Raw genomic sequence first — 13,033 nt, 5'->3', positions numbered from 1 at the left:
CGTCCACACGATATGCATTTAGATGCAAGCTTAAGCCTTAAACCCCACTGTTTGCGCTCTGGTCATTGTTGAAAGTCTATGGTAGCTGCAGATGAATGCAAACCAACAGGCTCTAGGCAGGTTTTTTGAAAACCAAAGTCTGATCCTCCACTTTACCTCTGGCCTTCACAAACCCTTAAATCTGTCTTCTACTTATAATAGGTTTAGGCTATTCTTCCAACAGAGAACATCTTTGCCTTGAACTAAACAAGTGCCAAAGCTGTCAAAATCTGTGGAATGTGCCTCCACCTCCCCATATTCCTGCAACCATCATCAACAATTTCTTGTTTACACTTTGCCCCTGTGAGCTTTCACCGCTTCATATTCTTCAGGAGAAATGTGGTTAATAAGGATCTCTAATTGCGAGTGATCCGACCAAAATTTCGCTTAACTGTTGAAGAGATTTCACTATTAATTTTCCTCCAAGCCATCATAATCGCTCGCCAAATTGGAGAGACATTAGCCCCCACTTTGGAATCTTAAGCACTCTTTCAAGTAGTTTCAACCTAAATATTTTTTCGTAACGGGATTTGCCCAATCCTGGTGTGTTAGGGCCATGCACCTCAAATATGCAAGATTGGCAGAAGTGACCTCCATCATCCGCCCAACTCCAATACCTCCCTCCTTCAATGACAAAGTGAGGACTTTCCAAGATATTAAGTGCGGTTCATTTTGCATGTCAAGAGTTCCCTTCCAAAGAAAACACTTAAGCCTGGGCAACGGCGGTACCCGGCCCGTAACGGGCCTGGGCCCGGGCCTTGAAATAATGATTTATGGGCTGAGGTTAACGGGCTCAGCCCGGCCCGATAATTAACGGGTCGGGCTCGGGCCTGTCGTTGTGATCGTCGACGGCCCGAGAAGCCCGACATCATTATTTTTTTTTTTTCAAAAAACTGAATGTTGAGGTAGCCGAGCGACGCGCATTGCCCGAAGTCTACCAGAACATGACCATTCCCCTATATATCTTCACTCCTGTCATCTGAAAACCGCTACAACTTAAGTCTCTGTTTCTATGGGTCGCCGGTGCCAAGCTCACTTGTCTCCCTTCCTATGTTCTTCAACTCCTTTAACCCGAAAAAGCCCGACCCGTTTCTAAATGGGCCGGGCCTCGGGCTGGCCCGTTTATAATGTGGGGCCTCGTTTTTTACATTTTTAACGGACCGTATGATAAAAGTTTGTTCTTCAATATAATGAGTTTGCTCTGAAGGATGGAGTCCCATATATGAGTACCAAGAGGTTTGAGGGCTTAAGGAAAACCCTAAATGCATAGTAGGAAAATCTATTAATTATACGAGAGGTCTCTCCCTCATTTAAACCAAAAGTAAAGAACTGAGATTTCTCTTTGCTGATCTTCATGCCCTTCTCAAAACACAAGTAATGATTCCCTCCAACACCTCCCATGACCTAAGGCAGGCGCGAATGGGATATCAAGTGAAGACTACCCCATGCACGCCTTTCCACAGCTTAGGGGCTGAAATATATTTCCTGTCGACCGAACCCTTAAGAACCCCATGAAAAACTTCTATAACAATAAGGTAGCGTTTGCCAGGAAGCTTACGACATAGGACATCCTGGCTTATCACTTCTCCATGCTCTTGCAATGTCGATTCTACATGCAGAATGATCAAATCTAGTCTCCCGCTGATGCTGCTGAGATGAGAAGACAAGTGCAGCATGATCAGATGAAGGCCTAAAATCCACAAATAGAGCAGCATTACCTGAAAAAAGCTCCACCCACCTACTAGTAAGAAAGCACCTCAATCTTACTTTGAACAGGAAATGAAGGTCGTCTATGATTTGACCAAGTAAAGGATTCTTTCCATCTTTAATTTGTATTAAGCTGGCATGGCAAACTGAATGAAAAGCATTGAAGGCATGTGGGGAAGGGGACCTCCCAGTCTTCTGTCTGTCATCTTCGGTGGATCATAACAGAAGCTGTGGATAGCTTGACTTTGCAGCCCCCGCCTCGATGTCGTATCCTACGCTACTTGGGTCCGGGTGCAATTCTAAAATGGGTCAACTTCACTTCCGGATATGGTTAGATAAAGTCCAATTAAAAGGATCTGACAAAAGGATGGGTCCGACCCGAATCTAACCGTTTGCACTAGCGCATAGGTTCGAGCCGGGGTGGGGACTTCCAGGTGAAAGGTTTTCTTTTCCCTCCTTACCAAGTTCTGACCGGCGTTTGGACTGATATCCGGGCGTTCGGTCGGGGGCTAGGGCTTTCGAAGGGTTTCACGGTTCTCGCGGGAGGGCAAAGACGGAGGAAAAGGGTGGCAGGGATGAGCAGAAGCTTGGGTATTCCGGTGAAGCTGCTACACGAGGCGTCCGGCCATGTGGTAACGGTAGAGCTGAAGAGCGGCGAGCTCTACAGAGGGTCCATGATCGAGTGCGAGGACAATTGGAACTGTCAGCTCGAGAACATCACCTACACTGCCAAGGTCTGCTTCGTCTTCTTCCTTTCTGCCCCCGCTACTCTCCTTCTCTTTCGTTCGTTCTGCGCCTTTCCTTTCCTTTCCCTTTTTCTCTTCTTCAACGCTAGCTAGTGGTTGATTTCCCCTTCCCCCTATGGATATATTGCAACTCATTGGGTGGTTACTCTCAGATGATTTCACCATGTTGAGTTCGTTGGGGTTCGGGGTTTCCGGGACGTACTGCACGCCTAGAGGACGAGGATAAACCAAATGAGCCAGTTTTGTGGATGGATCGTTTTTGCAAAACCCGACATGTCCTTACGAGTTATGAGAATAAGAACAGGCTTCTCTTTTGCCGTTGAGGTGGCTTGGTGGCGGATTAAGGGCTGAATGGATGTTTTTGTTCTTTTTCAGTGCCATTCGAAAATCGATAAATTGATGGGCAGAAACATGGACATTAACTACGTGCTTCTTTTGGTTTCTTCTATAAGGAACGGAAACTGTGGAAACATGCGGTGCATTGTTCTAATGTTGCGAGTTTCGCTTTTTTACCACTACCAGGATTGAGATTGAATTGGTCCGTGTACGTCGTATCAGCGTTTTTTGTTTTTTCTAAACGTAGTTACCGGGCAGTGACCCTAGTATGATTTTAGGGTTGGCTTGATGTTTGGGCCATGGGCTTCTCCAGGTTTCATCAAACACGAAGAAGAGGATGAAAGAGTCCCCTGGATGCAATTACGCAGGTTCCATCTCCCACCTGATTCCAGAGATGTGTGAGTAGAATCTAGACACTTATCAATAGTGGGGTTGTCCAGTATGCCCTCAGGAATGAGCAGAACTGGTAAACTTCTGAATCTTCGTCTTCATCGGGTTGGTATAGAGCGGTTGTCGAGACCCCTAAGGAATCAGCGGAACTGGTAAACTGCTGAATCTTGGTCTTCATCGTGATTGTCTAGGACGGTGACTTAGTTTGAAGACAAAATGAATTCAATCTGCCTGAATGCGGCCCTGTTGATTATGTTCAGAAGGAGCAAAACGGAGAGAATATTCTTGGTTGAATCAGGCAGCCTTCTGGTTTCAATTTCTAAGTGGAACAAGTGATACACATGAATGTTATGTACACGTATACTGAAATAAGCAATAAGGAAACTCATCTGGGGTGGGATTAAATGAAGTGGTCACAGTTTTGTCAATATCCCTTGTGACAGCCTTCAGAAATAGTTAATTACGTTCCCCTTTTCTTTATATATATTTTTTTTCTAAGTGGGTAACTTTTATTGATAGAACAGTCCTTCTGAAAATAATTGAAACAGTTCTGATATGTGCAGCAAGATAAAACTTTTGAATTAAACACAGGAAAACTGAAGCTAATGTTTGTGAAAGAATAATTTTTTTTACAATCCAGCCTTCGTCCCAAAGATAGAGTGACCTGATTTGCAATAATGAAATCACGTAGCTAAGTATCAGCCAGATGCATTGTGTGACTGATGAAACAATTTCTTAGGACTATTGCCAATTTGCCATGAAATTCCTGAAATTTTGTATGAGGGCAACCAAATCCCTGAATGGCTTATGAATGGAGGGCAAAATTTTTTCATGTATTATGTTGATGAGCTGTTTAATTTTCTTTTAATTATTGCTTTGTCCTCATGCCAGTTTTTTTGCTATGTCACCTAAGTGCAGGGAGCGGATGCTTCAATTTAAAAAAAAAAAATTTAGGTGCGGCTGCAGTGAGGGTGTATATAAATGTGTGTGTATATGTATATAAATCATTTGTTAATACTTATTTAACTATTTAGTAGCTTTATTTATTTATATTTATATGTAATTTTTTTGTATTAAAGATAATTTAGTTATGTGCACATTTAAAATGGTCAGTTTTGACCCAGTTCGACTGACCAAACCGAATGTGCTTTGTCGTAGCAGCATCAGCATCGATGCAGATGCGGCAGCCATTTAGAAGCATCCATGGGACAGTTTTTTCGTTATGGATTTGAGAGTGTTGTACTGTATCATGTCATACAAGATGGTTCCTCTTATGAAACAAAATTTAGTAGTGTTGACTATTCACTAGTGCATGAATTAATATTCAACTAAAGAAAATAGTGGTTGTGATTTTAGTTTGCTAATTTTGCTATGTTGGTATTTTTTATATTGGTAATGGGTCTGAAGTTATTTGTTGTTTGACTGTTTGTGGAGTGAGGGCATTCATAAATTCAACTAATCGGTGGCCGGTCAATGGACAGCTTGGTCAGCCATTGATGACGTCTACGGGAGCTTAGATTGTACGATCTTCCACTTCATTTGTTTTTTTCACATCAGCTATGAGGGCCTTAGCTTATTTTTCTTGAGGGTGGAAGGGTGGTTGAAAGAAAAATTCTGGATATTATAGAGCTGACGAACATAAAGCTTGTGAATGATGTTTGTTCTACCTTTTGGACATAATGCCTCCCATCAGATCTTTACTAGTGCTTCAGGCATATTTTTGCTACTGATGAGAAATGCATAGTCAGACATTGTCTTACGCTCTTAGTCCTTAGGTACTTCAGTTTGATCTTTGCTTTGAAGTACCTGGTCAAGCTTGTTTTGTTTAGTATCCTCTGACATGTCTTTCTTGATTTGCCTGCCGAAGAAGGTGAAGAAGAAGATATCTTCATACTTCCTATCAAGATATGGTCCTATAGTAGATAAGAAGATCTCCTTAATTGATTAAACGGACTTGGTATTAGTTGAGTGGATCTCTTAAACAACGTAAACCTGTAGGTTGGCAGTATTTCTTTGACTTGGACCAATTTGTGATTGTCTATGAAATGCATGGGTGGTGGGGAATGAGTACCGATTTGGAAGTCGCAATTGCTCCAAAGCTGTGCTTCTTTTCACTCGCAAACTTTGATAAGTTAGACAAAAAATTGAGAGGTATAACCAGTAAATCTAGATTCAGCAGTCCACTTCATTACACTAAGGACGTGTAATCTAGATTCGGCAGTCCACTTCATTAGAGGACTAAGGACATGTTTGCATGAAACAGGAGAAGGCCTGAGACATTCATCTCCTCTCACGGAATTTTTGATGACATTGCATAAGGGGAAATGATGGACGATGTTTGAGGGCACCCTGAAGGGTCAGATTTTTTGAATTCTATGTATAATTTGGTGTGTTGATTGAATCTTTTCAATGCCCCTTCTTTTGGAACCATTTTTGTGCAAACTAGAATTGTGCATTTTACATGTCATAATAAATATTGTCATGTTTGCTATGAAGACTGGCGTGATCTTCAAGTTCCTGACAACTTCAATTAGTTTGGGCTTCATTCCTTTTCCTTGGTAGGATAATTCGATAAGGAGCAAATCAACCTTTGATTTTGTTTGGTTGGAGATAATTGAAGAATCTTTTATGTGGAAGTAGATTCTTCTTTAATAAAAAAGGTTACACCTATTGTTGAATGTCTAATTTTTCTTGTGGCAGGATGGAAAGGTGTCGCAGTTGGAGCATGTTTTCATTCGTGGTAGCAAAGTCAGGTGGTCTTTTGAAATTTTGTATATTACGCTTCACTTTGTTATCAGTAATTGCATCTTATAGACTGAATTTGCACAGGTTTATGGTGATCCCTGATATGCTGAAGAATGCCCCGATGTTCAAACGTCTGGATGCAAGAATTAGGGTATGCTACTATGCTCGATCTGCTTGTTTTCTATCTACTTAGTTCATACTTAGTTGCTTACTATTTGAATGCACTGCAGGGAAAGGGCTCTTCATTGGGAGTTGGCCGTGGCCGTGCTGTTGCAATGCGTGCAAGAGTAAGTCTCCAAATATCTTGCAAGCTGTTGATTAATTTTGTTTGTGCTGTGTGCGTATTTTATGGTACATTTTTTGTTCTAATGACAACTACAAGTTTGCCTTTGAGTATGTTTACCTGACTACATACTTCTCGCTGAAACTGGTATTCCCCTGTACATTTATTAGAAAGGGGCTGGAGTCACTTGCCGGTTGATACCTAACTTACATTGTTGTTTTGTCCTGTCATATTTCATTTGGGTCTAATCCATCTTCTTGTTCAAGGTTGTAAGTAATCAAATTGTAGCGTCAGTTTTTGTGTCTAATTTGTGCTATTTTCCCTTATTCCCATGGTTGAATGTGAAGGCCTTGCATGCAAAGTCTCTAAGATCTCTAGTTCAAACGGAAAGTAGGGTTTGGTTGAGGGAACTAGAATTATGATGATCGATGTTGCTGCACCGGATTGCGTTTTAAGAATTGTGTTAAGGATGTGAGCTCTTTTTATCTAGTTCGTATAGTTAGCAATATTTTATCTTTCTTTTTTCCCAATTTGTAGTTTCTCTCAAACTAATCGTTGTTTTGTTGTTCTATGCCAACAATAGTTTTAGATGCAGCGGCTTGAATGTTGGAAATTTATAGTCATGCTGATAATCTGAATCAGTTTGAGACGGGCTGTTTTTGCTCTTGCTTTTAGTGTGAAATGCTAGGCGGTCTCTGTCATGTTCTGATGAGTAGTTTACCATGTGATGAACTAGGTCCTACCCCAGAAATGCGATGATGCTGTCGTAGCACGTAGAACATATAATAGAGAACAGGAATGAAATCTTCTTTTCTTTGTTTTATTTATTTATTTTTTTGGCAGGCTCAGGCGGCAGGGCGCGCAGCCCCTGCTCTTGGAAGGGGTGTGGCACCACCAGTGAGGAGGTAGCTGCACATGAGCTCGTTTTCTTAGAATTTGCTTTTAGATCGCTATGCTTTCCGTCCTCCTGGCTTGTTAGGTCCATTTTGGCCCATCCATGATCTGAAAAGGGAACACTAATGTATGTTCTGATATCATTGCTGTACTGGAACTGATTGTCTTCCTCTTGTGAAAATTCTCCCTTCTCATGATTACAGTATTGTGGAAATCAGTGGATACTTTTCTAAAATGGAGGTGCTGGCTCAAAACATGGCCGCCGCTAGCAACTGCGATAACCCCTCTCTCGCTTTCTCTCTCTCTCTGTGCGTGTGTGTGTGATTGAACCCTATTACAAGCAGTGGTAGGTGGTAAAGATTATGAGTGGTCCGAGTCTGTGAGATCCAAGTACTCGCGTTTCATGCCTAGCTCCAAAGGTAGGAACTCCAAATTTATTTTGAGCGAATCGATCATCTTATGTGATCCGGTCAGTGCTCAGCTGCGAATTATGCTGTTTTTAGTCTTACCAAGGATGGCGAGTGTATGGATTGCGTGATGTGCGGAGAGGAATCAGCCCCCTACAACCCCCAACTCGGCCAGTTGTTGGCGAGCCCAGGCAGCAGGCGCCGGGTACTGTTTTGACTAGCCAAAGTAATCACACCGATGGCTAAGTTCTACAGGGGAAGCCCGGATTTTTCCTGATAGGTTCTTTCGCCCGAGCTGCAGGATTACTTAGATTGCAGTTAATGCTGTATAGATCTGGCCGACATGACAATATATGATGAAGAGACAAGCTCAGTCGAAGATAATATTGAATATCAAGGGATAAAATTCATCTGTAACCTATGTTCTAAGTCAAAGTGCTTTCCTGGCGGTGAAATGACAAAGGAAATTTCCTAAACCAATGTGTTTGCGTTATAGGTAAATCTTCCTCCAGCCTCCAATTGAGGTGCATGTGCAATGCGCGTGCTCTAGGTGGGTTACTATTATCGAACCGCTTAAACCTGTTGTTTTGTCTTGCGGCTGGTCCCTTTTTTTTTTTTTTTTTTTTTGGAGGGGTTTACCCCAGTGACTAGAAGATTACTAAGAAACCCATCATATGCATGCTTTTACAATCAGGCAACATTGTACGGCTTCAAGAGTAGAAAGATAAGGGTATTCAGTGACAATTTATATGTATTAATGAGCTGGCTAGTTTTTACTTCCTTGTCCACTGGTACGAAACTTTTAGGACGAATATTATGTAAAAAAGACTTGTGCCAACACAAATTTGTAGTCAAGTCGTGTTTGTATTTATAAGTTTATTTTTGCTGCCACAAGAGACCTTTCTTTTGCAGGCTTTGATACCAAGCCTTCACGGAAAAGCATGTCCGGTTTGTCGAATAAAAGAGTTGTACCCCAGCTTTATTTTTCCATCGTAAATAGACAAATAATTGGAAAGTGGTGGCACTAATAAAATAGCTTTCCATAGATAATAGTCTTTAATATTATAATTAGCTGGCTAAATCCAATATTCTTCCTTTTTCAGTTTTCAAATGCATCCTCTTATTCTTTTAGTTGGACGGGTTCATACTTTATATGCTGTCGTTTCACACAAGATTTGAGCTTAACCTAAGCTGGTTTTTTACTTTGAATCATACAAGTTTTTAGTATTTACAAGCATTTTCACAAAAAAACTAATGGCGTAGATGTGATTTCCATAATCAACAACCTAAAAAGGGTGTAAAAATAATACTTTTTCTTGTGTAGTTAAAATTTTATAAGCAAAAAAGTAACGGACTACTGTTCCTTGTATTTATATATTAGAAAACTTGATCCGTTTGTTGATCAAGGTTTCTGATATAAAAAAACGTTTGCGCAGTAAGTTTTATGAAAAAAAAAATTGTAATTTCTTTTCTATAGTGCAGTTTGCACAACAATCTCTTCCTTTTGAGTTCCATCCAAAATCATCCTCAAGTTGAAGATAAGATTTGCTTTCCTTCTATCACTAGACTATTTGTGTTAGTCAGTTTAATGGTTGATAACCCCTAACTAGAACGGATTTGCCCTCGTCAAGTTAAAAAAGTCTTCTTTCACTTTCAAGAATTATATTATATGTATATAGACAAGCGCGCACGCGGATCCGTTTAAAACAATGTATTCAATAATTAGGGAAACTCTGGATGACCATACATCTTTTGAAGAACTTGAGGACGGTTCAGGTTTGGTCTGTTGTGTGCCCAACTGCGCATGCATTCACGCTCTTGGGAGAAAAGCTCCTTACAACCTCACATCATGCGCTGTCTGTTATAGGTTAGCTTCCGCTTAGTTTCATAAATCAAAATTCATCACAAGCTTGTGAAGCATGCGTCAATAATCCAACCCAATGAGACCACACGAAGAATTCACGGTGCGTTAGTTGGGATGAGTCACCGAGTCATTCTAATTCCATGCATATGTAAAAGCTCTCTGTTCTGCGGCAATAACCTTTTTTGGAAGAGAAAACCCCATCTTTTTTCTAGAAGATTATTCAGTAGTCCATTTATAGGGAATTTAATCACAACTATGAAACCGTGGGCACATTCTCATCAATTTGCTTGAAAGGGTGCCCAAACTTGCAATAAAGGGAAGGTGGACAGCTTGCCAACAACAAGTGTAAGTCTCAGTCCACCAGGACAAGAAAAGAAAACCATGAACTCATAATCATCATTACGGAAGAAAAGATAGAGAAATGAGCTTAACAACAGTGCTATCTAGCCGGAACATTACTGCTTACGAGCCATGGTCTTCTTCAATATGGAGGGGGCACGACAGCAAAACAATACATCAGTCAACAACAGGGTAGGCGTCGATGCAGTCGGACCAGGGCCCGCCCTCGGCCTTGATGGACCGCAAGCTTCTCCAGACAGCACTGTTGGCCTTTGGCCCCGTCCCCATCCCCACCTGCCACACCTTATCGCCCTTCTTCACCCTCCCCTTCGCCTCGATGTACGCCAGCTCGTACCACAGTGCCGCAGCCGACTGGTTGCCGAAGCGATGCAGCGTCATGAGCGCCGGCTCCACGTCCTGTGGCCTCAACTTGAGGCTCTTCCCTATCTCTTTAATCAGGCCCTTGCCCGACGGCGGAATGCAGAAGTGGTGTACCGCCGACTTGAAATCCGGGACGTGGATCTCCTTCGAGGAGCCACAGTACCTCCTGCGCAGCATCCACAGAACGTACAGTGCCTTCTCGCTGAAGGGCAGGATCCGGCGACCCAGCACCGAAAGGTGCGCGACGAGCAGCTCTCGGGCCACGTGCAGCAGGTCTCTCTCGAGTGTCACTCCGGTGATGCCGTCCTCGTCTTCCTCCCGCACCGCCGACCTGTAAGCTCGGTCGTCGAACGCCATCTGAGTCCTCACCGTGCATAACAACTCATACTTGGCCCTGCGCTTCGCATCCTTCCTGTTGCTCAGCATCAACCCGGAGCATCCCATCCTGAACAAGCAGTTAAGCACAAGTTTCCTGCGGTCTTTCCCCGGGTACCACCCGGTGGAGATGATCTCCGTGCTGAGCACGAGGGCTATGGAGTCGGGGTGCAGGTCCAGGAGCCTTCGAGCCAAGTCGACTCCCAGGATTCCGGCGCTGCACCCCATCCCGGATAAGTTGTAGGTCTTTATGTCCTCCCTCATGCCGTAGGCGTTGACAAGGATGGAGGTGAGGGAGGGGGAAGGGCAGAAGCCACTGCAGTTGACGATCAAGAAGTCGATGGCCCGAGGGGAGGTGCATGTCTTGGCGAGGAGATCATCCATGACGGGGAAGAGGACCATGCAGGCTTCGTCAACGCAGTCGCTGTGGTTGGTCCTGGGAGGGAGGAAGTGCAGGGGAGGGGGGAGGTAGGTCATCTCGCCCTGGCCGGAGCTACGTATGACCTTCATCATGAAGTCGATGCTCTCCTGGTTGAGGAACCCCACCAGGGAAGCGTGCTCGCTGAAGGTGCTGAACGGTACCCTCAGATGGGAAGGTGGCTTGAGACAGGAGAAGTCCACCAAATACACGGGGCGAGGGCGGGTGAGCCAATACTGAGCCATGGCGGCACACAGTAGCAAGAAAAAGAGAGGAACCGCGTAGGTGGTGGGGCTGCAACCCCACCACGCAAAGGTGGATACTTCGAGGGAGACGGTAAACAGGAGGAGGTTCCTACTCACAGTCTTGAACAAGGAGCGGAAGAGGTGTGTGTAGAGGCTGTGGGGAAAATGGGTCTCAGGGTCTTCGGACGAGAGAGGATTGAGGGGGGAAGGTGCGGGCACCCCCATGATGGAGGGAGAAGACGGGACGCGAGAGGGAGAGGAAAGGCGCCCTTTACTTCTCTGGAACTGCGCAGCTGGCTGATGGCGGTTAGGAGGCCGAAGCCATGCATATATGTAATGTGCCTGAGATGAGTTGTGCCGTTCTTAAGGAGGGAGGGGGAAGGTGACTGGTAGAGAGTGACAGGTGAGTCTTCGCCCTCTTTAATATGACGGTACACAGATGGCAACTAGCTTATTTATTTTAGTGATGCCAGTGAAGTGCAGAAGCCCGCCATTTTTTTGTATAATGGGTTTTCAATCAATGTTCTTCCGCAGTTAGTTAGAGAGGGAGAGAGAGAGAGAGAGCGAGAGGTCACCTCTTTTGCCACAGGAACAGGATGAGGCGTAAGCATGTGTTCTACCCGATGGCGACGGATCAAGCGTCAGGAGTTGTGTTGTATTGACAGGGAAAGGAGGCATTAAGGGAAGGAGGCATGAAGGGTGGAACAAGCGTGGTTGCTCCAAACTCCCTCTCACCAACCAACCTGAAGTAGGGGTAAACAACCAGCGAGCAACTTGAATTTGGCTGCTTAAACTTGAGTTGGAGCCATCTTTTCTACTCAATGAATCGAGCTTTGAGTTGATCGTTCAGCTGGTTTATTTTATCGAGTCGAGTTTAAGTTTGTTTAACGAAGCTAGCTTGAACCGAAGTGGACTCGTTAGGTCGAGTAATGGATATTCTTCTTGGGTTGTTCTGTGAAGCTTCATTCTCATTCTTTTTCTCTCTCCTCACTTAGTTTCACCTTTGAGTCTATTTTGAGTTTGAGGGAGTGAAGGAGTCGATTTCATCTTTGAGTCGATTTCATCTTTGACTAGCCTTAATGGAGTTGAGCTCGATTTATGTTAAAATAATAGTCCATATATTTAAAAGAGTTTGTGAAACCTTAATCTTGAGCTGTTTTCGTTGAGATATTCTTAAACTCTGGTTTCATTAGTCGAGCCGAACTCAAGCGGCTGAACTCAGCTCCTGTTCACCCCATGATAATCTCCTGCTCGTAGATATTAGTGACAGACAGACGAAGTGAAACGAACGGGCGGGAAAGGGAGTAAATGTAATTGAATGAGCTGAGCGAAACCGCCACCCGTCCTCATCCGGAAAAGGTGAAGACCAAATCGGAGAGCAGACGACGACTCAGGTGGCCTCTGAAGGTGCACGCCACATTAGACATGGGTGTGCCCGCTAACAAATCAAATATAAATATAAACATAATAAATATGTACATGTTTTGTTTTCCTTTATACTGATAACGAGGAATCGACACGCACGAGTATAGACTTTAATTCACGAACTGCCCGTTGGGAAGAATCTGATTCATTGACATCAATGATTGGGTATTTGCGACGCTCAGTTAAAAAGACTTTGTGATCTTCCGGTAACACTGTTACAGGATATCATCACGAAGCAATACCGGAAGAGAAAGTGGGAAAGCAAATGCATTTAGATGAAATACGATGGAGTGGGATGCGAAACATATCATGTTTTATAAAATCAGCAAAGTCAAATAGAAAACGCAAAGCCAATAGAACACGCGATAGGGATCGGTCCACGAAGAATGTTTTTCACCTACAACCATACATATGACAATCAGAAGATTAAAGAAGTTGG

At 43.5% G+C, this 13,033-nt stretch overlaps 2 protein-coding genes across 2 annotated transcripts; one reads left to right on the top strand and one right to left on the bottom strand.

The window, feature by feature from the left end:
- Positions 1 to 2,173: 2,173 nt before the first annotated feature.
- On the top strand, positions 2,174 to 7,357 carry LOC116260804 (small nuclear ribonucleoprotein SmD3b-like). Its single transcript, XM_031639304.2, has 5 exons — positions 2,174 to 2,480; positions 5,919 to 5,971; positions 6,048 to 6,114; positions 6,194 to 6,250; positions 7,090 to 7,357. Exons 1-5 carry the CDS (start codon positions 2,322 to 2,324, stop codon positions 7,153 to 7,155), a joined length of 402 nt encoding a protein of 133 aa, XP_031495164.1. The 5' UTR covers positions 2,174 to 2,321; the 3' UTR covers positions 7,156 to 7,357.
- A 2,428-nt stretch (positions 7,358 to 9,785) lies between these two features.
- LOC116260119 (3-ketoacyl-CoA synthase 7-like) lies at positions 9,786 to 11,778 on the bottom strand. Its single transcript, XM_031638211.2, has one exon. The coding sequence runs from the start codon at positions 11,392 to 11,394 to the stop codon at positions 9,928 to 9,930; it is 1,467 nt and encodes a 488-aa protein (XP_031494071.1). The 5' UTR covers positions 11,395 to 11,778; the 3' UTR covers positions 9,786 to 9,927.
- Between the last annotated feature and the right edge of the window lie 1,255 nt (positions 11,779 to 13,033).

The sequence above is a fragment of the Nymphaea colorata genome, chromosome 9 (assembly GCF_008831285.2).
Source record: "Nymphaea colorata isolate Beijing-Zhang1983 chromosome 9, ASM883128v2, whole genome shotgun sequence".
Lineage (NCBI taxonomy): Eukaryota > Viridiplantae > Streptophyta > Magnoliopsida > Nymphaeales > Nymphaeaceae > Nymphaea > Nymphaea colorata.
The sequence above is the reverse complement of the archived record's forward strand: the minus strand, read 5'-3'. Positions and strand labels throughout refer to the sequence as shown.